Below are 27,085 nucleotides of genomic sequence, written 5' to 3' on the forward strand. Positions count from 1 at the left end.
ATGTGGATTTTTTTCATCTAAGAAGTCTTATGTTTTTTCTAAAAGTTTGTAGTGGATAATTGAGACAGCCTTTATTAAATGGCTTCCTTCCTATAATTTACCTGGGCATTAAAATGCTGCCAACAAACCCATCCTTCTCCCTCCAGCCCCAAGTGCAGCCCAGCACCAGGCTCTGCCATGAGAAATGTGTTCTGACTGTCAGTGCCTGCTCTAGTGTGGGATTTCGCTGGCGGGAGGAGGAAACCCGCAGGCTGGCAAAGGCAGACGGTGTTTAAGCCGAGCCTGTCAAACACCAAAACCCCAAGGAGCGGTGACTGTGGTGAGTCACTGGCCAGGTGCAGCCAGGATGGTCCAACGGCACGCGGGCAGGAGCAGAGGTGCTTCTCCTCGCAGGGGCTCGCTGGGAAGCATGCATCACAGCGAGATGGTGCACGTCCGACTTGTAAATGAAAACAAGGACATCTCTGTGGTGGTGGTTGTGATGGCTCTTTCCCTCCTGCTAACCCGCTGCTTTTCAGAGGTGGTCTGCGATGATCATCTTTGGGTTCAAGATGGAAGGAAACAAGCAAAATAAAATAGAAACCACAGTTCGCAGTTAACTCAATATTTTAAGTACGCATCTTTTCTGAGAATTGACAAGAGTTTTTCCCTGGTTTCCCTTTCATTCTCAACGAGTGTGCTATGCATTTCATATGCAAATATTGCTCTCTGTGGTAGACGCTTGTGTGCACATGTAGGTAGGTCTCTGTGGCTGGCAGTGAATTAGTATTGATACCTGTTTTACCTGTTGACAAAATGTTGTAGTGACCCCAAGTTGTATCTGGGGGACCTGGCAGTCCTGGATTAACGGTTGGACTTGGTGGTCTGAAAGGTCTTTTCCAACCTAAACAATTCTATGATTCTATAAATACAGTTGCAAGCTTTACCTCTGCTAAGCTTGAAACTTTTATTAAAGTTGAATTAAATTAAACTTTCAGTAAAGGCTTTGAAGCCACTGAAAAAGGTATTTCGAGAATCTTCCTTGGCGAGCCAGCTACTGCCTGAGCACTTGGCTTCTCTGCATTCAAGGTTATCAGCTTTAACCCCTGTGTGCACCCTGTAATTGTGTTTTAACTCCCTGCCTTTGGTGGTGGGACAGCTGCTGGAGATATTATTTGAAAGAATGCAAGAGGCTCAAATATAAGCCTTTTATGGCTTTTACGTTTAATCTTTGTACACCCTTCTTCTTTCAGTGTGCGAAGCTCCCACCTTCAGAGCGGGCATAGTGGGTGGTATGGTGTGCTTCATTTCCATAAACTTTTTGGAAAAGGGTACGGACGATGAGCCGGGAAGGCGTGTTAGGGCAAAGGGCTCGTGCCTCCCCGACAGCAGGGACAGGGGGAGCGCCAGCTGCAGGGGGCACGGCCAGAGAGGCTGCGAGCCCTTCCCTGCCTGGGGACCTGAGGGGACCTGCTGGCAACGGGGCGAAGGTGGGCTTGGGCAGGCTGGGGAGCCTCTCGGGGGGTCACGGGATAATCTGTGGGACAGGACCTCGGGACATCTCTATCTGGAGAGTACTGATGTTGAGGTGGAAGCTCTTGTAATGCCGAGCTGCCAACAGTCGCTCTAAGTAGTCTCCCTTTAGTGTAGGATTATGTACTTGGGATTGTTTTGGGGTTTTTTTTGGGGTTTTTTTTTTTTTTTTTTTTACTAAGTGGATTTGTGACAGAGCAGAATGAGCTAACATCTTAACGTAGTTCCAGAACAGAATGTGTTGGTGACTGATCAGCCTTGCGCAGAGATACTGAGCTGAGTTGACGAGTTGCCTGATAAACCACAGTACTCTGCTGTTTGCTTTCATATATTAATTCCTTTAATTATTTAAAAATAAGTAAAAAAAAAAAAAAAAAAAAGCTTCCTCTATTGAGGTAAAGGCCAAGGTAATTTTGAAGCTTGGGCTTAATCATGTCTACTCCAGAGGTGTTTGCAAGCTTCAACAGAGACCGTGGGTCTCAGGGTCTTGCAGATGTTGGTTGTGGAGGCAGGTGCTGAAACACCCATCCATGGCACGTGGTTTCTGTGCCTGGAGCACAGCGTGGGGGGACGCCTGCACAGGGGATGCTCGTCTGTGGGAGAGCAAGCTCTTCGCTGCCACACTTGTGTTTCCCTGGTGGGTTGAGAGCTTTGTTTGCATTCATTATTTTGGCCCTTTCTGGAAAGTTATGGGTGCGTTTTGTTTGGATTAAAAGACCTGACTGGCAGAAAGGGAGAGTCAGACAGGTAACTGTATTTTTAAAATGTTCTAATTATAGGAGAAATCTTGTCTGACAACTTTATGCTGTCCTTAAATCATCATTGCATTTTTCCCTTCTGGAAGTGAGTTTTCAGTGAAGTTTCAGGTGACATCAGTGACCTCGATTAAAAGGAAAGAACTGTCCCTCACGGGGATATCTTCTAATTAGTGATCTATTTCTGCTCTTCGCACTCACTCCAAAGTCAGCTCCAGCTGTTTAGGGGCGACTCTGATGTAGGCTCACACTGACAGGTCTCTCGGATGCTGTTAGCCTGGTTTCTTAAGGAAACATGGTTTATGGAATCACAGAACGGTTTGGGCTGGAAGGGACCTTCAAGACCAGCCAGTCCCACTCCCTGCCAGGGGCAGGGCCCCCTCCCCCCAGCCCAGGCTGCTCCCAGCCCCGTCCAGCCTGGCCTTGAGCCCTGCCAGGGATGGGGCACCCACAGCTGCTCTGGGCAGCCTGGGCCAGCGCCTCGCCGCCCTCACGGGGAAGGGTTTCTTCCTCAAGTCTAATCTGAATCCCTCCTTGTTACTCATCCTAATATCTAATCTAAATCTATCCTTTGTTATTTTTTGATCAATCCCTGGCTCCTCTCAACCTCTGATCCTGGGGTCAGGCTTGTTAGCAGAAAAGAGGGCTTGAAGGCAATAGTTTTCTGCAACTTGAATGAAAATCAGTAGCTCAGATTTTAAAATTGGTGAGCTGACTGAAGGAAGCGATGCGTGATGAGCTCTGCAGTTGCTTGGTCAGTGTTGGCCCCTTATCACCCACACCATGATGTGTTGGTGCATGCATGCATCTCTTGCCCAGGTAGTAGTTGGTGCTCAGGAGGGATGATGAGCTGAGATCCAGGGATGTGGGAGGGATGTAAAGGTTCAGGGTGCGGAATGCAAAGATCCTGTAATTGGACTTTCTGCAAAAAACAAGAAAAAACCCTCACTTTTCATGGAACCACAGATTTTTGATCATGCTTTCAGCCACTGAAACATCAAGTTTGTCTTAACCAAGAAACCCATGCAATGCAAACTCCTCACCCTTTTCAGAGTGGAGAAAAGCATACTGGTCACGGGATTTAGTAGGTGGAGAACTAAAATGTAGTTTTAAAAGGTTATATAATCCTGAAATGGTTCTGTAATTGTTTTTTCTGGAGAGGGCGTGTATCTCTGCTTCGGGTCTCCACCAGTGCCTCCAGCGCTTGCTGGAAACCTGGGGCCAGGGCAGCCGTGAGCAGAGGACACTAAGAAAAAGTATTTTCATCCTAAAATGGAGGTAATTTTCTGCCAGAGGCTGCAGTGGGTGGCTTTAGCAGGGATTGGATGTATTCCGTCCCCAAAATACTGCAGCTGTCCTCTATGGCTGTGCAGGTATGCGCTCCTCGTCACCCCACTGCCCTCGCAGAGGTGATCTCCCATGGGTGGGCATTTCGGAAGGATAAGCAGGAGCTGGCTCTTGTGTGTCTCGGATTCTGCTCCTTCTCTTTATATACAGAAACCTGTTAAATTATAAAAGAAATCTTGACATCAAGAAGCGTTCACAGGCTGAGTCTTCCTGCAGTGATCTCATGCTGGTTTTCACTTGTAGCAGTGGTTCTGCTCCTGTTGCTTTTGGATGATGTGATCATGGTTTGCCTCTCTCTGAACTTGGTGAGACTCTTGGTTGACTGTATTTCCTTCTTTTCTTTTTGTGGGTTCGCAGACTGGCTGAGGCTGGAGGGGTATCTCCAGGGATGGGATCAGCAGGGTCTTTAGCACTTGTAAGTGCTGATCTTGAATGGTTTGCAAGTAGGTTGATCTTTTGTGCAGTGGTTTTTGTGCCTGGTGTTTTCAACATCTGGGAGTCCCATGGTGACTTTATATATACATATATTAGTATATACGTAGTGTGCTGCACGCTCAGTACAGTTACCTGTGTATGTGAAATCTTGGGGAGTTCCTCCAATGGGGAAAAAATGAGAGCTAATCCCATGTTCAGAGTTGGGCCCCTCAGTACAGGAAAGACATTGAGGTGCTGGAGTATGTCCAGAGATGGGCAATGGAGCTGGGGAATAGGCTGGAGCACAAGTCTGATGGGGGCAGCAGGGGGTGTTTAGCCTGGAGAAAAGGCAGATGAGGGGGCACCTTCTCGCTCCCTACAAATATACAACTATATTTTCTCTCCCCTGTCTGGTTTAGGAGGTTTTTATAGGGCGGTTTTGGTGGGCACCCAGCATCCAGCCTGGGTCAAACCACCACAATGATACTACAAAAAGGTTCATGCAGAAGATGTGCAAACGTGGGCTCTGAAAGTGCCCCGAGTGCTGCTGCTGCTGAGGACCCGGGTGTGCTACAGTCTGGGCAACAGGAATTCCCATCGATTTGTGCTGGTTGGCAGCACGTGGAGGTTGGAGAGAGCGCACCTAGCAGTGGTACGTGTCTGATGGTAGCAGACACAGAGCTTGCGGGTTCGCAGTCAACTGCAAACATCTCTGTTTTCTAGCATGGGTCAGAGGAGCGGGGCTGAGACGCCTGCATGGCACCAGCAGCCAGCCTTTGTCTCCAAAGACGATGCTAGGCAGTTTGGCTTACTTGCTGTGTTTGCACTGTTTACTTCTTTTTCATCTTTTCCCCAGAAGATACAAAGGGAAAATCTGTTTTGAAAGTTTCCGCGGGTGGGTGCAGCCCAGCTTCTCCAGCCTCTCAGGCTGCGTCATGCATGAACAGCTCGTCCAAGGAGGTGATGGCCCCCTCCTCCATCCTCCTCCCTGCTCGTTTATAGAGGTGTTCTCACTGCAGCCAGCTCCGTCCCCTCCAGAGAGTCCTTGGGGGTTTGTTTTGGTGATGGTGTGCTGAAGGAAAGCTGCAAGAGATCACTTTTCCTTTCTGTGCTCCCGGAGCTAAATATACAGAGCAGCAGCTGATCCCTCCAGTCCCGGTGGGAGTTGGCAGCCGTGCAGTCCACAGTGCCGGGTGACATTGCCACGTTCCCTCTTGGTCACGAGTTAACAAGCCGGGAGGCCGACGCCGTGGCCTCTCCCTGCCGTGGGTCGGCATGGCTGCCCACCGACACCTGGCCGCTGCCTACGGCGGGGGGCACCAGCAGGAGCCCCCAACATTGGGGGGCTGCCCTGCTGAAGCTGCCCGAACTTTCCTATTTTTCCATGTTCCTCTGCAAGATGGGAAGAACAGCTGAAGCTTTCAGCCGGCTGGAAAGCAAGAGAGCAGAGAGGCAGCAGGCTTGAGCTGCCGGTACCTGTCGGTGGCCTTGGTAGCATCTGCGATGGATTTGTAGAGAGCCTGGACAGTGAAAACTTCCACAGATATTTTCCATGCCCTGTCTGATATTAAAATACTATCTCCTTATCTAGAGATGACTTCTCTTTTTTTTGTAATTGTGTTACGTACTTAAAAGATCTGTAATGAAGAAGGCCGCATGGTAATCGTGCACTGGATGATGCATGCAGGGATGTAAATAAGAAATTATCTTTTAATCTTGTTGCGTGTGTTAGGTACCGGAATGTGAGTGATCCTCTTTCTTCTGTGGTTTCCATGTGCTTTGCTTACCTCACATCTCATGAGTCCCTCCTGCAGGGCAGTCTCAAATCTTTTCAGTCTTTCTTGCACTCCCCTTTAATTATTATTTTATTTATTTGATTTTCTTCACTTTTCTTTGGTGTCTTCTGTTTCTGGTCCATCTTCTCCTGAGATGGAAAGGGGTGGGAACACACCAGAGCACGTTATTATGATAGATATGTAGCCTGTGTGAATTATGATATATCTGCAGACCATACTGATGTATTATTTTTCATTAGCGCTCAGCCTACAGGGAAAATGCCTCGCCTCCTGTAGATAGATAGCATTTGTTTCAGCTCTGATTTGAGGATGCAGGTCAAATCTAATAATCATTTTTTTTACTTCGTACTCCATTGATGTAAAATTGGTTCCATTGTGCCGTTTAGCTGAATTTTTGATATTACCATTCAAAGAAAAGTCTGGAATCCCAAAAGCCTAGGTTATATTAATTTATTATAACGAACTAACTGTATTAAAATCAATTTAACATTTATACTTACTGAATATTTCTTGGCTTGTCATGCCAGGAACAGAAATCTTTAGATGTACTGCAGAGAATATTAATATTCAGCTTGATCTGTCAGTTTTGTGCAGCAACTAAAAATACTTAACTAATGATTTTATTACAGATACATATATATTTATATATTATATATCCATAACTATATATTGTTTATATATAAATATAAACCCAGAAATTTTAATATATTATTATAGTTATTCCAATATTATTTATACATGAAAATACTGAAATATAATATAAAACAAAAGCACATACTTTCTTTTATATATACCTTTAAAATATAACTGTATATGTTGTTATCTATAGTTATTTATATTTTTCTCAGTCCCTTCCAGTTCCTTTGCTCCCGTATCTACCCGCTTGCCAGAAGAGGAGCACAGTGTGGGCAGGGCAGGTTTTTTTTTTTTGCAGCTGCACTTCCAGTTGACTCTAGATGTGACAGCAGACGAGTTGCCACTACCGAGCATGATGTGTGAATTACGGAAAGGAATCCCTGGTAGAATTCGCATTGACACAGGAACTCCTACAAAATAGCAGAGACTGTTAACTTGGCAGCGTTGGGTGATTGCGGTGACCTACATTTTGATGCAGTCACATACAAGGTCTTACAGAACCAAGAAAGTGCTTTTCAGCTGGCAAACCTCCCATTGCGTGCTGGATAGTCTGCACGTTGAGGATTTGCTGAAACCCAGAAAACCCAGTTTTACACTTTGCCTCATCTTTGAGCAAGGATAGCTTCTGTTTATCTGGTCATGCAGCGTTGGCTTTGTAATGGAAAAGGTTAAGTGATAACGCCTACCTGAAAGTGTATATTTGCAATAATGGAACCAAGTTACAAAAAGCTAAAATAATAAATAAAAAAGAAAAATATGTTAACTGTGATTATACAGAGCAGTTTATATCCTTCCTTATTTTCTGAGAATCTCAAGTAGCTTTTGTATTTTATCTTCACATATTACTGGGTGGTTCCAGGACTCCAGGTGAAGATTCCTGTGCTGAAGGTGGTTGCTTTCTGCCTGCTCCAGCACAGCTCCCCTCCCTCCCTGAAGATCCCTCTGAAAGGGTCTGAAAGACCTTACTTCTTTTCACTGCTGTCCTTGATTCCTCCTTAATTTTTTCCATGTTTCCTGGGGCTGCTCTCTTCTGCCCATCTCTCCCCAGAGCATTAGAATAGCAAGGACCCTGTCATTTGGCTTTTCCTCTCTGTGTTTCCAGCATTATTGGGTTGATGCTCCTGTTGCACATCTCGTTTACACTACCCTGCCTGCAGGCACCACCTGGCACAGTCTGGTGGCAAACTTCTGAGCATTTGCTGTTTGTTGTAAGAGGATGCATCTTTTTTAATTTTTAGGTTTATAGCTTGTGTTATTGCGTAACTATTAGAGGATATCGGAGATGGGGAGATTCCTAATGGAGTGCTTGATTTCAGCAATACTCCCTTGTTCCCTTGATGGATACTCTTGGGGTTATGGGGTCTGTCTTGTGGGGGGACACACAGGTGGCATAACAAGATTTTGATTTCTGTGCCAGGAGAGAGGGAGTACCAGGAGAGAAGGATTATTGGTGCCATACCTATGTACCTATGTGTGCGCCTTGAGCAGGTGCTCTGACCTCTTCTTATGCTGATGTGTCAGTAAAGGACTCAAAAAGCAGTCAGCTGGAAAAGAACAAGCAGAATGCTTTGATGTCTGGAAGGATTGCTTTTCCTAATGAGAGGCTGAAGCTCCTAAGCTGGCTTGCTTATTGGTAGCGTGGCCCCAGGCAGAAATCTGCTGGCAGAGGGCTAGTTAGCAAAAAGGTGGCAGAAGAAAATCCTGAAACTGAAAGTAGAGAAAAATGCAAAAGGTGCAGGTCTGTAACAGGTGGTGTTATGTATTAGAGGAACTCAGCGGCATCTCCTGAGATGCACCCCCCACCTCTGGAGTACTGCATCTGGTTTGGGGGTCCCCAGCACAGGACAGACATGGACCTGTTGGAGCGGGCCCGTTGGAGGCCACGGAGCTGGTCAGAGGGCTGGAGCCCCTCTGCTGTGGGGACAGGCTGGGAGAGCTGGGGCTGTGCAGCCTGGGGAGGAGAAGGCTCCGGGGAGACCTTAGAGCAGCTCCCAGTGCCTGGAGGGGCCGACAGGAAAGCTGGGGAGGGGCTTTGGGCAAGGGCAGGGAGCGGTGGGACAGGGGGGAATGGCTTGAAGCTGAGAGAGGGGAGATTTAGGTTGGACGTGAGGAAGAAACCCTTCCCCGTGAGGGCGGCGAGGCGCTGGCCCAGGCTGCCCAGAGCAGCTGTGGGTGCCCCATCCCTGGCAGGGCTCAAGGCCAGGCTGGACGGGGCTGGGAGCAGCCTGGGCTGGGGGGAGGGGGCCCTGCCCCTGGCGGGGGGTGGGACTGGCTGGTCTTGAAGGTCCCTTCCAGCCCAAACTGCTCTATGATTCTATGAACTAAGGAGATGATTGTTGTGGTTTAACCCCAGCCAGCAACCAAGCACTACGCAGCCACTTGCTCAGTCCCCCTCATTCAGAGCCTTGGGGAAGAGAATCGGAAAGGAATGTAAAAGTCAAGGGCTGAGATAAGAACAGTGTAACAGGTAAAGCAAAAGCTGTGCAGGCGAGCACAGCAAAGGAAGGGATTCATTCACCGCTTCCCATGGGCAGGCAGGGGCTCAGCCATCCCCAGGGCAGCAGGGCTCCATCACACGTAACGGTTACTCGGGAAGACAAATGCTATAATGCCGAATGTGCCCCCCTTCCTCCTCCTTCCCCCAGTTTATATACTCAGCGTGACATTATATGGTATGGAATATCCCTTTAGATGGTTTGGGTCACCTGTCCCGGCTGTGCCTCCTCCCAGTTTCCCAGCCCTCCCAGCCCTCTGGTTGCCAGGGCCCGAGAAACCAAAAAGTCCTTGATTTTGTATAAACATTACCCAGCAACAACTAAAAACATCAGTGCATTATCAACCTTGGTTCTCACATCAGAGCCAAAACACAGCACTGTACTAGTTACTAAGAAGAAAGTTAACTCCATCCCAGCCAAAACTAGGACAATGATGTAGTTCTGGTCAGAGATGCTGCATCTCAGTTATTAGAACTTTGCCATAGAAATTATTCTGTGACAACCCGTGGATGTAATAATAAGGAAGACAGGTGAAAGGTTTTCCTGTTTTGTTAATGCTCCTCATCTCTCTAAAAGATGAATCAAAGAATAACCCTGCTGTTTATTCTTCTCCTAGTTCTTGAGGGAGGACTTGAATTATCATGACCCAACAGTCAAGCACAGCACCTTCCATGGAGAAGACAAGCTCATTAGCGTGGAAGATCTCTGGAAGGCCTGGAAGACATCTGAAGGTAAAAAAGACAAACAAGCAAACTGAAACAGCCTGCTCCACACCCCTTGCCATAAAAGTGATAGAAGCTTTGGATTTCATACAACTGTGGCAGCAGTGTGTATACCTCCCAGGAAAAATAAGCTGCTGCTTCTTCTGCTGCCTTGTACAAGTACTCTTCTAGCTTCCTTTTTTTTTTTGCGGGGGGCCTTTCAGGATTTCATTGGTCTTGGTACTTCCCAACTGTTAATGCTGGCATCTGAGTATGGTCATAAAGGTATAAATTCTTGTTTAGTTTCTCTGCTCCTATAAATGTGTATTAAATAGAGCCAAATACTGTCCTATTCCAGGGTCTCCTTCAAATACCCAGATTCAGATGGTATTTTTATGGGCTAATAGCATCTGAAAAATTCAGTGGAGCTGCATGGGAGTTTTCCTACATATCGTGTTTTCCTTAGAAGAAATTTGCTGAACCTGAAAAGCTCCTTAATCTAGTAAAAAGTAGGTAGAATTAAGTCCTAAAGCTGGAAGTATACATAAATACATTTGATGTAGAAATAAGCTGAAAGGTGTTGAGAAATGGTATTATTCATCACAGCAAGTTAACCTAGGGAGGTGGTGGAAGTGCAGTCACTGGTGGGAAACTTCCTGAAACTTCTGAATCTTGGAAAAAACTTCAAAGTTCACTGGTGCTTCCTTGGCCACAGTGTGTGGGTTGACCCGCACCCTGGGCATTTACAGCACTGGCTGTTTGCAGGCTTCAGGAGGGTGTCCAAGGCGGTCAGGAAAAGGCACAGTTTCACTTCTACTTTTTCTCTGACTGGAATTTGGAAGTTTTTTTTTAGAGATCTTAAACCTGATCTTCTTTCTTCTTTCTAGTTAAGAAACTTCTTATTGTCAAATTTTGAGCTTTGTTGTGGAGTGATATTTTATCTTATGACCAGTAGTACGAGTAAGAAAATCTTTGGTGCCTTGACAGTGAAAATGTGGGGGATGGTATAAAAGTAGCAAGTTTGCGCTTTTGCAAAACATAGGTGCATTGTTTACTGTGTGATGCATTTTCATTTACTGATTGCATTGTGAGTGGTGTGTAGATGCAGATCACATCGGTATATTGGGTCTTTTTGTGATCCGTGGCATGGACAGTTTTTGCCAGTGGCTGCCCTTCACTCCACTTGTGCTTCTCCTTTCCTCTCAGTGAAGTCTTGTTGCTCTCAACCCCTGGAACATCTTTTCTTCCAATACTTTTAACTCTTGCTCTTCCTTTCACTTAGTCTTTTCATTTCCCTCTGTCCTTCAAGATCAGGTAATCTTTCCAATCCCCATCGCTTGAAAAATTAGGTTTTAGTCTTCTGATCAATTCATCAACTAAAGATTTGATTTCTCATTTGTGTCACGTTCTGTTTGTATTTGATTTTTCTGTCTTAGCCTTTAAATTACTTGTAAGGCAGAACGTGCTCAGTGTTTTCAAAGCACTTTGTAGAAGATACAGCTGTAAGCCCGTTAGAGTCCTTCACAATCCCAGGAAGACCAGATGAATAATTAGGTACAGCATTTGAGAGGTGGTTTGAAACCACAGTGGTTCAGTGCATGGTCCTGGAGTTGTTCATCCAGGACCAGACTCTCTGTCCCATGGAGATGGGCAGCTACATGTTGAAAATTTGTGTCCAAACCACTTAAAAGGGTGATGCTAATGACTCACTTTGTCTCCTGTGTTCAAGGAAAGCCTCATGTAATTATTCTGTTGTGTGGCTGTTTACAGATGACTTTGCCTTTGTAATGTCAGCTGGGAAAGGGTAGAAATCATTAAGGGTGGAGGAGAAAGTCCCCTGGTACTCCCCAGTCCCTTAATTGCTGAGCTGCTCCCTGCTTCTGACATGCACGGGACCTGGCACATCTTTGGGTAGAGCTGCTGTGGCATAATGGTTTTCCTTGTGTTGGAACTAGTTACCACTCTTGTTCCTTTCTCGTCATTCCCTCTATCTAAAATACATATTTAATGTCTACTTGATAAAATAAATTACTAGTTTCTAAAGGATGCTGTCATATGGAGCCTAATCTTGGCGTTTGAACTTCAGTCATAAAACTAGTAGAACTGGGCTTGTAGAAAGGGTCTGTTCCTTCGTGTGGGCATGAAAAGCAGCTCTGAAAGGGGACCGAGGACTGATGGCAGTGGGTGACAGGGGCAGCTATGCCTGTTTCATCTGTTTCCAAGCCACACGCTTTTCCTACCTGCTGCGGCTGCTGTTCCTGGTCACACATGTAAACTAAAAAGTTGTTTCTGCCCTCTATTTATCCAAAAATACAAAGGTTGTGGTGCTCTTAGAGGGTGCTGGATTTGACAGATGAAGCCCTCTGTAAGTATCACTCTACTGAAGCCACTGCACCAGCAGATCAGATCATTGTGGCAAGGATGCAGGGCAGGGGAGCTGCTCATCTTTGCACTTGAGTGTGCTGCCTGACAGTGCCAGCTTGTTTCTCAGTGATTTCTTCCAAAAATAAAGACCTCTGGATATGGAAGGCCAAAAAGAGAGAGAGCTTACATTGCCACCTGGCCCCATGGGTACCATCACTGCCCAGCTTGGTCCGTGACAGTGACATGTGGTGGCTGGGCTGTCCGCCCTTGTGCCCTGCAGCTTCCCCTGCCTGATTCACCTTTGTCATCTTGGTTGTGGCCACAGAAATCAGTTTGCTACAGTTTATGGGCCAGCGACCATTCACTGCAGGGAGTTCCCTTAAGAGAGGGCTGTTTGCTGACCTGCATCTGTGCGACTCCCTGCAAGCGCGTGCAGAGATGACACCTTTTCACATCTTGCTCTCTCCTTTGCTCAGCGCTTGGCTCTGACTGTCTACTTAGTCATCTTTCCGTCGAAGGCATTTAGCTCGCTGGAGTGAGCTCGAAGATGTTTCTCATATTTGTAGGGCAACTCACTGTTGACATTTAAGAAGTGGCTGTGCAGCTCTGAAACTCGGCAGTGCCGCAGCCCTCAGAGCCAGCAGTAAATGGGCCTTTTCCCCACTTGGCTGTTGGAAAGGGCGTGTGAGAGAGGGACTGACGGATGTTGGGCCAGAAGTGTGCGAGGTGGTGATGTGTCAGCAGTGGGTGATGTACCGCATAGCGCTCTGGGCTGCTGGAGCCTGGGTAAATGGTGCAAGAGCTCAGGCCATGCTAAACAAAGACAGAAGTTGATAATTTACAGCATAGGAAACCCCTCTCTGTCCTATGAAAAAAAATCTGTTGCATGATTTTCTTTGCCTTCAAACCATTGCTCTAATTGCATCAAAACTATGGCAAAGGCAGAAGCTTTATTTCCAAAGATTTCCTATCTGTGACTTTCGAGCTATATGTCAGCTCCCAAAATAATCCACGAGTCCACAGGTAAGGCAGTTAAGGAGAAAAGTTCACCTAGTTCCCTTAGGCTGCTGCACCCACTCCACCTCCTCCTCTAAATCACTTCCTCAGGCTGTTTACAACCACGTTCCTACAGCATTTCTCCATATGTGCTTTTCCTTGATTGGTACTCACGGGTCCATGGGTCTGGAGGAAGGGGTGAGGCTTTCAGAGCATGTTGCGGAGATATGTTAGCTGAATTCAGTATTTCAGGGGTTTGGGCACATGATGAGGATGATGAACGTTCCTTGTTGGGAGTTTGGAGACAGCAACATCACTTGTATGATTATCAGCCAGGCTGGACAGGGCTTTGAGCAACAGGGTCTAGTGGCAGGTGACCCATAGATGGTCTTGAAGGTTCCTTCCAACCCAAACCAGTCTGTGATTCTGTGATAGAAAATGAAGGGATTTCACTTGCCTGCCCAGCACTTTGGGCGTTGCCTTTCAGAGGATCTCAGCCTTGGGCCCTTCTGGTGACACTGAAAGAGTGAAGCATCACCTGCGCCAGCACTGAGGCTTCTCCTTTATCTGATGGCCTCATTGCATGTTTTTCTTCCATGAGCTGGAACCACAGCATAAAATCAACCACCTCGAAACGTTTGTTGCCAGAGGCTGCCGCTGGGAAAGCCCCAGTCCTTATGCATGGTGCAGTGGGGTCTGTTAAGACTAAACATGTAGCAGCCCATCATGTCTATGCTGAACCTGTAGCAGGCCATCGTGTATAGAACTAATTAGCAAAAATAAGCACGCAAGCAACCAGGTAGAGGCTGAGGACCTGCAGGGTTGCCTGAGTACCCCAGAGAGATTATTTCTTGTCTAATAGTCCATAGGAGTTAATACCCCTGCCCCAACTGCACACTTAATAGGAATGTGCTTAAACTTTGCAGATACTTTTCCTTTGCTGAAAGTGATAGGTTGAGGTGTGTCTGGCGAAGTTATGCTGTTGTTGCTGGCTTGATGATTTTAGTTGTTTAGTTAAAATATTAAGCTGCTTGCTTATTTTCTACCTCTCCTACAGTGTATAACTGGACAGTTGACGAGGTGGTTCAGTGGCTCATTACCTACGTAGAGCTGCCACAGTACGAAGAGACCTTCAGAAAGTTGCAGCTGAGTGGACATGCCATGCCCAGGTCAGTGCTCACTGCATTGTCTTGTGTTCCTCTGGGTTGTGCGCCAGGGAGAAAAACAGATCTGAGGCGGCTCGTAACATCGTGTGCAATTCCTCAGGATGTACAGAGCCAAGGCTAATTCCCGTTCCGCTTCGGTTATGTTTAGAGGCTTTGGCTTTGCTGTAGTCCTCTCTGCAGGGAGTGGTTTAGCCCTAAGCAAGTGTGTATCTGCTGTGGGTGGAAGGAGAGGCGGCAGTCCGAATCGTGTGGTCGTGAATCCTGTCCTTGCTGGTTTGTGTGCTAGGCTTCACCTGCCTGCCCCTGAAGCTATGTATTTGGAGCTAAAATCCTGATCTGGAAGAGAGCAGACCTAGGCTACATCCTGGCTCTGCCACAGCCTTTCTTCATAACCTCAGTCCAGCTGTGGAGCTTCTGTCATTGTTCATCATGCTCAGCAAAGGAGTATCTCCGCTTTCCGGGTTGCATCTACGTTAGCATTTAAGATCCCAGCTCAAGGGCTGCTGGTTATGTATCCCTGCATCGCCTGGCACTGGTATGCGCTTGTATTAACTTGCACCCTGTCATGCTCCAGCAAAGGAGACTTCTAAGCCTTGTGTTCAAGAGAAACGCTGGCTGGGAGTTGGCCTGAGCTCGTAACAGGTTTGGAAAAACTCAGTGCAGCTTTTTGGGTAAAGGTTACTGCCATTGAAAAGGGATTTGTAAACTGACTGGGAAGAAGAGATTAACTGGGAATAAAGTAAGGTTTTTGAGGCAGTACATGGTCTGCAAAATAAGGTGTCAAAGGCTAGCAGTACAGGTTTGATTTAAAAAATAAATTGGTGATTGGTAGGACACCAAAAGATCAGTTTTGATAGGAAATCAGTAACTTAGGTTGTCAGGATTAATGAAATAGTCATAGCCTTGCTTTTTCCTTCTCTCTGCAAGTAAAAGCCAAAGACACTGCTGCTGAACTCTTTCACAGAGATACCCTAGATCAGAGGGGACAACATTTGAGGGATTTCCTTTGTCCTGATAGCTGAAGCAGGGAGCTTTCAGGTCCTGCTCATCGTATTTCTCCTCCTGTAGTCTCCATGTTAGTGGTTTTTGGTCAGTTTTTAATCTAGATGGATATGACCCTGCCTACTTCTTTTTTTTATGTATTTTTTTTTACAGGCTAGCAGTGAACAACGCTACCATGATGGGAAGTGTTCTGAAAATGACAGATCGAAGCCACAGGCAGAAGCTGCAGCTGAAAGCTCTGGACACGGTGCTTTTTGGGCCTCCTCTCTGTAAGTACCATAATTCAAAGTCCTTTGGCTGTTCATCAAGAGGATCTGTGTCTGCCGAGTATCCAACAGCAAAGACAGACAGATCTGTGTGAACCAAACTTTGCCCTACATAGCCTCACCTAGGTAAATCATCCCTGGTGCGATTCCCCTGAAACAGGAACAGGTTGTCTCTGGATTTATCGGAACAGCTCTGTAGCACAGAGGCATCCTGCCTGCCGGGCTTACGTTTCCATCTCTGCCAGGCTGCTTGCAGGGGTGCAGGCCCACTGTCCTGCTGGCATCTCCCATGTCCGTAGGGTAGAACCTTCCTGTCCTTCCTGTTTGTTGTGGTGCTGACTGCGTGTTGAGGTTTGCAGTGGGATCTGTTGGAGCTGGAGGGAAGCTGCTGCTGGGGACCTGGGGCTCCCTCGGTGACTCAGGCTGCAGATTACCTGCCTCTGGATGAGGGAAATAGCAGCAGGCTGGATGGGAAGGCATTTAGGATGGATGAGAATGAGGGACTGGGTTCCTTTGATGGTGATTATAGGCGTCTGTTGGCAGAATCTCAGACCCCTCTGATGCTTATCTCAGCAGTGCTCGGGGTTCTCCTGTTGCATTCATTCTGTCTGGCTCATGTCTGCTGTCTATCAAAGGTACTTCTGTCTCCCTCCCTCTTACTCATGGCTTTCTCATGAGCTCTGGGTGCTTTTGTGAGGTGAGCATAAACCTTGCTTGATCAGAGCCTGTTTCTGCTTGGCATCCTGCAGGCAAGATGCGTCTTTACGGCAGGCTGTGTTGCCTGTACAGGATTTGAGCCCTCTTATGCAGTACGCCTCTTTCCATTTTAGTTGTCGTGTGTCCCCTGTGTGGGAGGTTTAAAATGAATGCGAAAAGGTACTTTCTTACCGTGGTGCAAACGCGGTAGTCTGGGCGCAAATTCTGGCCCCAGCTTCGGTTGCTGGCAGTCGGAGGTTTACAGCACCGAAAATACCAGTTTGTGCTTCCTCTGTTCTTTGTGTAGTATTTTAAGCATCTGCAACTGTCTGTGGCTGGAGTAACAGATAGGATATACCTTTGCTCTGCGAGACATGGATCTGCTAACAATCCAATAGGGAAGTTCAGGTTTGTCAGCTTTTTTCCAGCCTTCCCTTTCCGGGCCGCCCAGCACTTGGCCGATGGGAAGTGATAAGGTGCTTCCATTATTTCTTAAATTTATTTTTTTTTAAAGTCCAACTGTTAGTACAGTCTTTTCTTGTTTTCAGTCTGTGTCCAAGTTCCTGAGAAAAGCTGCAGTGAAGCAAATCCTGGGGAAAATGGCTGCGTAAAGCAAGTGAAATTCATGAGGCTTGGTAGAGATGTAAGCTAAGTGAAATAGAAGCCTAGGTTATACACTCAGCCATTTTGGCTTCCAGTTATTAAAAAACACATGTTCATTCAGGAACAGTTTGCTTTTTTTATTTATACTTGGTCTGTGTTGCAAGCAAAGCTTTTTGGTTGGTCAGTGGTGGTGGAGACATGGTGGGTGTGTGGCTGCTCTCACTGCTCATCGATAAAGGCTCGAGCCCGGTAACCCCAGTACTTTTTGGGGAATTTTTCAGGCAATTCTTGGATACTTTGTAAACTGCAAAGTAAATCACTTGTAATAGCTTAATAGCTATTCTTCATGTTCAAGGTGCTCCATTTCACCATGCAGCTGTCATGGCACTGGAATAGGAACCTGCTGTGGTCACACAGATGAAGGTGTGCAGCGAGCTGTCCTCATCGGGCTGTTTCAGATCAGTAAGGGTTTGTTACAGATTTTGCAGTCTGCATACGTGTTGGGTGTATGAATAGAGGAAATATACCTTAATTTTTCAACTGAAGTAGAGATTTAACACTTTTTCGAAGGTAGTATTTTCTGTTTTCTGGTCAACCGAATGGGTTTGTCTCCCGTTCATAGTGCAGGGAGAGGTGGTTTATCTAAAACATGTTCCGTAAAGAATGGCTTGCGGAACAGCCATTCGCAGTGAGCGGTTCTGGGAAGTACTCGTGACCTTTTAAGCTGCAGGAGCAGCTTTGGCACGGTGATAGATTTTGTGGTTTTGGATACATTCCTGTTATGGTTCGTTTCACATGGTCGGTGGCAGTGGTCTCCTGTGATCCTCCCTGTTGAAGCTGCTGGCAGTGGTCTGTGCCTCCCAGGTGCAGGATTTCAAGGGTTTGTCTTTTCTCGTGACACGGCTTTTTCTTATCTCTTGAAGATACTTTATATTCGCCACAGGTATAAAAGCATTACAATAAAATAAAATAAATTAAAATAAAATCAGCCTAGATTGGAGCACCGTGATTGCTTCCTGCAGACTCATAAAACCAGAGACATCTCCTCCTCGGTGGGCGTTGTAGCACACGTACCAAGGTATAGTTCCACGGGGCCGCATGAAGCCGGGTGCTTTTTCCCATCCTGGGGCTAGAAAGCTTGTTCTCTGATGTCTCCTGTAATTTGTTGCAGAGGCTTCAGCAAGCATCAGGTGGTTGAGTGGGGCACCTGGCCAGGTTCCTTGCTGATCAGTAGACTCCTGTAACTCTATGAGGTCTGTTTTCCTATGCCAGACTCCAGACGTGCCATTTCCTACTTCAAACAGGTCTGTCCACTTGCAGGATTGCGGCTTTGTAATTAATTCTGGTGCGAAGGAGTATGGTAAAATTATAATCTAAGCAAGATGAAGCGATTGCTGCTTCTGTGTCTGTGTCCCATTCCTGTGGTTCAGGAATTTATCCAGCACAAAATATCACAACTTCAGGTGAAACATGAAAGGCGAATTTAAGAAAACAAGCAGTAAAATTCAAAATCATAGATAAAGTGAATTTAAAATTTTAATCTTTATAACTCTTGAGTGATGGAGACTGAGACATGTCTCCCTGCAGATGGTTCAAGGCACCACTGTGGTACTGTTCAGGGTTATAAGACAATCAAAATGCTGTGTACCGAGTTATCCATCCTGATCACTTCTCCTGGCCACCTTTCCAAAGGCCGACAAAGTGGGACTTGTAGTTGCCTGTGGGATTTCAGGAGAGGTTTCTGTAGCTCCACTTCCCAAGACAGAACCCTCCAGATGCTCTTTATTTCAGAGCTAGGCACAAGCCACGGCAGTTTGCCAAGCCGCCCGACCGGTACCTGCCCTGGGCTGTGCTGCGGGGAGTTTGCCCGAGACTGGGGAGCGCTGCTCAGTGCTGCTCACCCCCCAGCCTCAGCACCCACAGGACCAGCTGGGCACCCTGGTGTGCCCATCACCCTGGTTTCGGTGCACCCCAGTGCCTCCCACACCGTACCAATCTGTCTGTATGGTCCTGCAGCACTGTGGGATGGGGTCTCTGCTGAACCCCCAGCCTTTCTTATTCATGGTTGTCATTAGTTGAGCATTACCCTTATTTATTGAATGTCTGTGCGTGGGTTAACAGCCGTGCAAGGACTGGGTGCCTGGAAAAGGAGACATCTCCCAGGCAGGAGGTGGCACTTGTTGGAGGTTTCTGAACAAACTGACCTGTTCTGGTTTTCATTAAGTGTCCATTCCTTGGTGCCTTCACTCCGGGGTGAATGAAGCCGTATTACATTCAGTATAGCTTCCAATACAGCCAGTGTGTTTCCCTTTGTTATACTAAAAGTGTATTTTACAAGTACTTTGAGATCAGTTGAATCATTATTTGTTTAAAGTGGTAAAATTTCTTAACCAAATACCAGATTAATTTATCGCTGTGAGATTTACCATCCACTTTAAATATTTACACTTAACTGGATTGTGTTTAGATTACCTGCACCTAGACAGAAAAAGCAGCTCTGACTCATTAATAGGCTGCATAGGGTCTGTTAGCATTATTGTAAAGTTTTGTCAGTCTGTGTGCCAGAAGCACCTGGTCCATAAGCTGGGGCTTTAGGTTTGGGTGCTCCTTAAGGAGCAGTAGCTCCAAACCTGAAAAGCCAGGGAGCAGGGCAACAGAGAAACCTGGCTGGTCTTACGGGGTCCTATATTGCCAGTGAAAATCAGCACATTTGTTAAAGTTTCTTTCCACAATTGTGGGTGCGATAGCAAACAAAAAGAGAGTGTTACACACTCAGGAAAGGACTGGGGCTTGGTATTGACAGAGAGAAAAATTACAGGAATTACAGGTGCCATCTCAAGGTCTTAGCTTCGTTTGGGTGTTTTTAGAACGGAGGCATTTTTTTATATTTTGTTTTATGCCATCATGCTTACAGCAGCTGCCACCAGGCTGACATGAGAGGGAATGTTGCCTGTCCCACAGCTGTACCCTGAGCTGCTGCTGCTTCTTCCCTGTCTTGTGTCTGAAAATGTCTGCTACTGAACAAGGAAGGTGGTGTCACTGGTCCAATTAATTCATACAGGGAAATTAAAAAAAAATAGTACTTCCTATGTGTGTGTTTTCTGATATTTAAACCTGAATTTAAATAACAGGTATAGAATTTACTGAGTATGTATATATTCTTCTATTTTAGCAATGCTTATGTAAGTTACTGTAAAACTGCTTCTTTTCTAATCATCCATGCTGGTTCTATTCCCAGAGTAAAACTTTGTAAACTTTTTTGTTTAAAAGATGAGGCTTTGAATTGGTGTCTTGCATGGTGGGACACTTTTGCTTAAGGCACTTGAGGTTACTGTTAAGTTTTACTGTGGTATAACTTTTTACCTTGCTCCCATAAAACATAAAACAACAAAGGCGGTGCCACACACCTGACATGACATTAATAGGCTTGCAGTCGGTGTGTAACAACTACTGTCTTTGGTAAAATCAATTCTGTTCTTCCTTCTTTACCCCAAAAAGAAAAGGAAAAAACATATAGAAATCAGTGTTCCTTGGTGTACATTGCTTTTTCCTGCAGCTTTTGCAATTGTAACATGCACCCAGGTTTGCCTGGTCGCAGTCGCTTGTGCCGGGAGCGAAGGGGTGAAGCAGCGCGGGAGCAGCAGAGCAGAAGAGGCCACACGTGAGCAGGGAGAACAGGCTGTGCCAGCCCGTCTACAGGCCAGGGAGAAATGCAGTGTGATTTAAGTTGCAATAAACTGGACACAAACAATCTGAGCTTCGGCTATAAAACCTCTGCTCTCTGTACAGTTGGCCTCTGTCGCAGAGTGTTGGGTACAGAGGCTAAATAGCTAAAATAGCAGAAAGTTCTGGTACAACACGTTAAAAAGCAGCAAGAAAATAAATTGACAGTAGAAAGATTATCTTATTGTGTTGCCTTGGTGATACAACATCCCAGCGGGTCACTCCACTGGCAGCTGGTACATGCTGTAGGAGCACAAGCCTTGGCGGGTGGTCAGAGGGAGAAACCGATGCCAGCCGCGATGGCAGAGACTGATGCCATCCTTTGCGCAGGCAACGGTGGCAATGGGCAGACGTTATACGTGGAAAATGCCATCTTTTTCTGCTTGACGTAGGTCTTAGGACAGTGATTGCAGCAGCAGGTCAGAGCACTGAACGCCCTCTGGTTCTTCTGACCCAGGCTGTGCAGGGAGCCTAGGGCTGGTGAGAGTAATTGCTGCAGGGCAGTCCTCATTCACTTTTCCGTGGGTGGCCTTTGCTTAACAAGAACTTTTCTGGAGAAAGGTATTTTATGCCAGAACACCTCTCCTGTCAATGCTTGCAGTCTTTCCCAGTGTTCTGCCTTGGACAGGCACTCATTACCCTGTGGAAGGGTGACTTGCCCTGCAGCAGTTATTCTCACCAGCTTCTGCATGCAGAAGCAATAGTTCTGTCTGCTTCTTCTTCCTGACAAATCCTAAGTGATTTACAGTGATTTACAGAGTTCCCATGTCTTTGATAGACTGATAGCTTGGTAGTCCCTGTATGACATTCGTGGTCATGCGTGGCAGTGTTGCCCACCACGTAGATCAAACTGAACATGACTCCTGCACCAAGTGTTTGATGGAGCTGTACCAGCGGTACGCAGCGAGCACAGATTGGGTCTTAGAGTACTGGATATCCTCAGCAAATTTGCCAGTGACACCAAGCTGAGTGGTGCAGGTGACATGCTGGAGAGAAGGGATGACATCCAGAGGGACCTTAACAGGCTTGGGAGGTTGGCCCGTCTGAAACTCATGAAGTTCAAAAAGGCCAAGTGCTTCTAGTGTGCAGGCTGAGAAATGAGGTCATAGCAGCGTGATGCATCTACAGTGACATATGTGAGCCTGGCCCACACACCTGCATGCTCCTAGCCAGGTATCACAGAACAGTCTGGGCTGGAAGGGACCCTAAAGACCAGCCAGTCCCACCGCCCGCCAGGGGCAGGGCCCCCTCCCCCCAGCCCAGGCTGCTCCCAGCCCCGTCCAGCCTGGCCTTGAGCCCTGCCAGGGATGGGGCACCCACAGCTGCTCTGGGCAGCCTGGGCCAGCGCCTCGCCGCCCTCACGGGGAAGGGTTTCTTCCTCATATTTAATGTAAATCTCTCCTCTTTTACTTTAAAACCATCACCCCTTGTCCTATCGTTACAGGTCCTACTAAAGCCTGTCCCCGTCTTTCTTATAACCCCCCCTTTACATATTGAAAGGCTGCTCTAAGGTCTCCGCAGAAGACTTGAATTCTTCTGGTCAACCTATATCTTACAAAGAAAAGTTCTAGGAAACAAAAAGGCTACATTTACATCTGAGCTGTCTTTTCCACTGAGTTTCGTTATCCGCTTGTTTTGAGTGAAAGTTGCTGAAGAGGAAGGATGTTTGTCAAGTCTTTGTGTGGTGGAGCAGAGAACGGTTGGCTCTGGCAACGGGAGTAGGAGATGAATCAGCTCGAGGTGGGGCTGGCAGGTATTTGTGCAACAGCTAAATGTGCCTTAGCTTAGGGCATTAGGCTGTGTGGCTGGGGAGGTGGCTGTGCTGGCAGCGTGCTGGGCAAAGTAGGGAATGGCAATGGTGGAAGAAACAGTAAAGGAGAAGAAAGCTCTAATAGCTGTGGGTGGGTAGAAAACAAGCCACCTGAACACGTCAGCCTAGCAATCTTCTCAAAAGGTGAAATAAAAGGGATTCAAAATTATGTATCTGCAGCAACTTGCCAGAATCTGTTCCTGAGAAGGAGGATGTTGTGATAATCCATCTGGAATGGGAAACAGGGAATCTTGTTTATTTCTTCAGTGTTGAATTTACGAGGGAACGTTTTCAAAGAATGATTGAACTCTTCTGTGGCACGTTAGATGATGGATTTCACGGCAATGTTTGTGAAGATACGGGGAAATGGTGCTCGGGTGTCTGCTGAATGTTTGGAGATGGGTCCCGTCTCTTTCCTCCCACGGGGGAAGGCCCCTCCACTGCAATCAGGGGAACAGCATCACTGTCCCTCCTCCATGCAGATCCAGTGCAGGGCTTCTGGGCAGCCCCCCCGTGCCACCCCCATCCCATGGTACACATCTTCAGGCTTCCACCTCCCAAGCGAAGCAGCCTGCCCCCAGGTACCCTTTCCTCTTGGCCCCAGCTCTGCTGATGCGAAACATGTATTTTAGCTGTGATCACAGAATCACAGAAGGGTTTGGGCTGGAAGGGACCTTCAAGACCAGCCAGTCCCACCTCCCGCCAGGAGCAGGGCCCCCTCCCCCCAGCCCAGGCTGCTCCCAGCCCCGTCCAGCCTGGCCTTGAGCCCTGCCAGGGATGGGGCACCCACAGCTGCTCTGGGCAGCCTGGGCCAGCGCCTCGCCGCCCTCACGGGGAAGGGTTTCTTCCTCACGTCCAACCTAAATCTCCCCTCTCTCAGCTTCAAGCCATTCCCCCCTGTCCCACCGCTCCCTGCCCTTGCCCAAAGCCCCTCCCCAGCTTTCCTGTCGGCCCCTCCAGGCACTGGGAGCTGCTCTAAGGTCTCCCCGGAGCCTTCTCCTCCCCAGGCTGCACAGCCCCAGCTCTCCCAGCCTGTCCCCACAGCAGAGGGGCTCCAGCCCTCTGACCAGCTCCGTGGCCTCCGACGGGCCCGCTCCAACAGGTCCGTGTCCTGCTGATGCTGAGGACCCCCGAGCTGGATGCAGCATTGCGGGGGGGGGGGAAGTCTGTTTGTACCCTGACACAGCAGCTGTGATGCTCTCGGGGTGAACACGCTCTGGTCCCTGCCTGGGCCCCTCGAGAGCTTTGCAGGGACCCCACCTCAGGTGCCGTGCTGACTTCTTGGGCCTTTTGCCTTCCATCTAAATGTAGCTACAGAAAGAAGCCAACCTCGCTGAAGTTGTGTGTGTCATGTTTGTGGGTTTTCCCTGTGTTTTGGGCAGTCTGTCTGCTCTAGAAGATCTCAGATTTCTATATGCAGAACGTCCATCATGTTGCATCAGTATATTTCTGTCAAGCTGGGATACTGAGCTCCTTTACATCTGTTTCTTGAGCTGGCTTATGTGTATTTCTTGTTTCTGGCTCTCAGTCAACCTCCTACCAGCCACAGACGGCAGCAGCCCACTTGAGTCACTCCAGAAATCATTTTTCTGCTAGTGAGAGTGGCCCCATTAGACTGATGCACTTTCAGACTGATTTCACTTGCAGCAGAGTGAGGGGTGCAGAGAAACCAAAGATGGGTTGTGACCAGAAAGAGTCACGGGATGGAATCTGGTGCCATAACCAGGGTCAGACCCCCGTGTTTTGACATGATGAAGATCACTGCAGGCGGTGGGTGTCACTGGTAATGAGCTCCATGTGATATATCCCTTAGGATGCAGTCAGAGGAGTGGGAGCATATGCATCCGTCATCTGCTGCTGGGGGGAACTGACCTTTAAAAGCCTCACCTCCTAGTTATGGCACGTGTCGGCTGTTCTTTGCTTAACAGTAAATAAATCAGAAAACTTGAGATCCAGTACAAAGCTATTTCCTAGTTTGATGCCCGTAGCACTGTAACACATCTATTCTTCTGTCTGTATGTTCTGAGTCTAGCTTAGTGCACATCTTCTGCTTTGCTCTGCTGCATTTTCCAGGCTGATGTTTTCTCCGGTTCATGTCTGCCCCTGTGGCCATAAGGCAATATATTCCTTAGACTGAGACTGTATGTCCCTTCACGTGATGCTTCATCTAAAGCCTTTGACTAGGGATCATTCATTTTGGCAAATTTTGACATTTATGTGTGTGTGTTTGTATTTTTCTTGATAGTACCAGAATATTCTGTCTGTGGCTTGTATCCAAACTGCTAAGGATTCACTGTATCAGTTAGGTGAAAAAGAATTATCTAAGCTATCATCTGTGCTTGATGGAGATATTCTTACAGTCACCACTATTGTTCTGCCTTTGCTGGGAAATCCCAAGTACATAATTCATTGGAGGTGCATGAGAATGTAAAAAAATATTGCCAGCCCACCTTCCCCCAAATACTGAATTGTATCAAAGCCAGGGGAATTGTTTTCTCCTAACTAAAACGCACCAGCATCCTCCTTTACCACTTTTTCATCTTCACTTTATCACATTTCACATGCTAGCAATAACCTCTAGTTTCTGCATCTTGGTCTTGACTGAAATAGAGATTCATGAGGAGTGTTTTGGGGATGAGTTAAAGGTAATGTTTTGTGTCCCTGCACTTGATTTCACTAGGGCATCAGGACATTTGGAGGTACAATAAATATTGTTCCTGCCTTGGCTGGGAAAGTCCTTGTCCCTCCAAATGATGGAAGTAAATTAATGGGTTTATTTTTTTTTACTTTTTATTAGAGGTTTTGACAAGAGAACTGACACCAATAATTTCTCAACAGCCTGAAAATGTCTTCACACCTCCTCTTAGAAGGTGAAGTCTCTGTTCCTTGGGTAAATTTACCTGGTTCTTGAGTTTCCTGGGGAAAAGAGACCTGATTTTTATGCTGTTCAGCGCACTCTTCATGTTTTGTAGCTTCGGATTTCTCACAAAATTGAGAGAACACAAGCGCTGAGTAGAGCCTGGTGTGTATCCGAGTTAGAAATGAACCTAATAATGTATTGTTGGGGAACAGAGTGGTCATATCTTAATTCTTTCCATTTGAAGGAACCACTGTGTCTGCATAAAGGTATATGTAAAGTTCTTTTTGTCTTTACCACCTGTTGGGGATTTTACCATAGGTCAGTAAACTCAGTCAGAGACTTCAAACGTGGTTGTTCAGAGCCTTCACCATCACTGTGATGTGATAAATGCAAATTTCCAGTTGAAAAGGCCAGTTGAACAGTTCTCTCTTGAGTTGTGCAAACCTGATGCTTAGACCTCAGCATTACAAAAAGCATGTAATACTTCCCTTTTTCATAAGCTTTACAAGAACAATATATTGGAAAAGCCTTTGAACGCTTGCAAAATTTAAAAGGAACGGAAGTAAAACCCCTAAATTTACTATGTGTGTGTCACTTTGAGGAAAGGATTCCTTTTTGGGGGAGTAATCATGTTTGTTAATTCTATTTTAAGGTAGCGAAGATGAATTTAAGGCCCTGCGGGACTCTTTTGTCTACATTATAATGCTGTGAAGGGCAGTACTTATTAAAATTAAGATCATTATGTCAAAATTTTGTTGGTAGAGATTGGTGTAATCAACAAATTTTTAAGGTCTGTAAAACTTCAGATAAGATGGAAAGGCTTTTGGAGAAACTCCTTGCAGTGAGAGAACAGCGGTCATCTTGTTGCTTCTTAGTTCATGAGAAAGCAGTAGATGCATTGTTGTAACTGGAGACAAATTGCTGAAGGATTTTGTGTAAGATGAAGGACCCACTTTCTCAGGGATGCAACAGAACTCATCCAGCAAGTGTGGCATAGCAGTGCCTTGCGTAATTGTTTGTAAGCCCCCTGACAGCCCCTGAACAGAAAGTGTTGGGAAACTTGCAGCCCCAGCCCAGGTGGTATTTTATACTTAATCCATTCACGTAAGCACAGGAAGGACAGGGCCCAAGCAGAGATGGCAATCGAGCTGTTCCCAGCTGGAAACTTGACTGCGCAGTGACCCCTCCAGACAGTCACAGCATGGTCGGGGTGGGAAGGGACCCCTGGAGCCCACCCAGCCCACCCCCCCTGCTGAAGCAGCTCTCCCAGAGCAGGTTGCACAGAGCCGCGTCCAGGCGGGTTTGAATGTCTCCAGAGCAGGAGACCCCACGGCCTCTCTGGGCAGCCTGTCCCGGTGTCCCGTCACCCTCAGGGGAACGATGTTCTTCCTCACATTCCGATGGAAGTTCCCGTCTTGCACTTTGTGCCCGTTGCCCCTTGTCCTGTCGCTGGGCACCGCTGAAAAGAGCCCCGGCCCCCTCCTCGTGGCACCCACCCTTGAGAGATTTGTAGGTCTTGATGAGGTGACCCAGGGCTGGTTCTGTCCTGCAATCTCGGCGGTGGGAGCTGGCATCTGCCCAGCCAGCATGGGCTCTGTCTTGTCACCTTCAAACACAAAACACATGCCATGAATCAAGGTGCTCACAAAAGAGCTGGAAAGGGGGCACAGCCATGCTGGCTGCTGCCCCCAGGGTTGGCAGTAGCTTCTCCTGCACGTTGGGCTCTTAAAGGTCTTTCCCAGCCTAAATGTTTCTGTGATGGAGAGCTGCTGCCAGGTGCTCATGGATGGCGTGGGAGAGATGCTGACCCTGTGCAGCATCACTTGCTTCTGTGCTTCAGTTTACTCTCCTACGCATCCGCACGTTTTCCTGCCTGTGGTGGGCAATAGCATTACCTTTGTCTTAAAAATATTTAAAAATTTGTATCTGAAAAAAGGCTAATC

General features: G+C 47.1%; 1 protein-coding gene across 11 annotated transcripts in view; it reads left to right on the forward strand.

Moving 5' to 3' along the window:
* Positions 1-27,085, forward strand: part of STIM1 (stromal interaction molecule 1) — a 114,099-nt gene that overhangs the window by 45,411 nt on the left and 41,603 nt on the right. For all 11 annotated transcript variants that reach the window (XR_005826171.1, XM_040582583.1, XM_040582582.1 and 8 more), the window contains 3 exons: positions 9,572-9,686; positions 14,074-14,185; positions 15,338-15,453. Coding sequence is in view for 10 of the 11 variants with exons in the window: in XM_040582583.1 (XP_040438517.1) it covers positions 9,572-9,686; positions 14,074-14,185; positions 15,338-15,453 (343 nt within the window). In the remaining variant the exon portion in view is untranslated. The remainder of the gene's footprint in view (positions 1-9,571; positions 9,687-14,073; positions 14,186-15,337; positions 15,454-27,085) is intronic.

Source organism: Falco naumanni, chromosome 2, assembly GCF_017639655.2.
Source record: "Falco naumanni isolate bFalNau1 chromosome 2, bFalNau1.pat, whole genome shotgun sequence".
Classification (NCBI taxonomy): Eukaryota; Metazoa; Chordata; class Aves; order Falconiformes; family Falconidae; genus Falco; species Falco naumanni.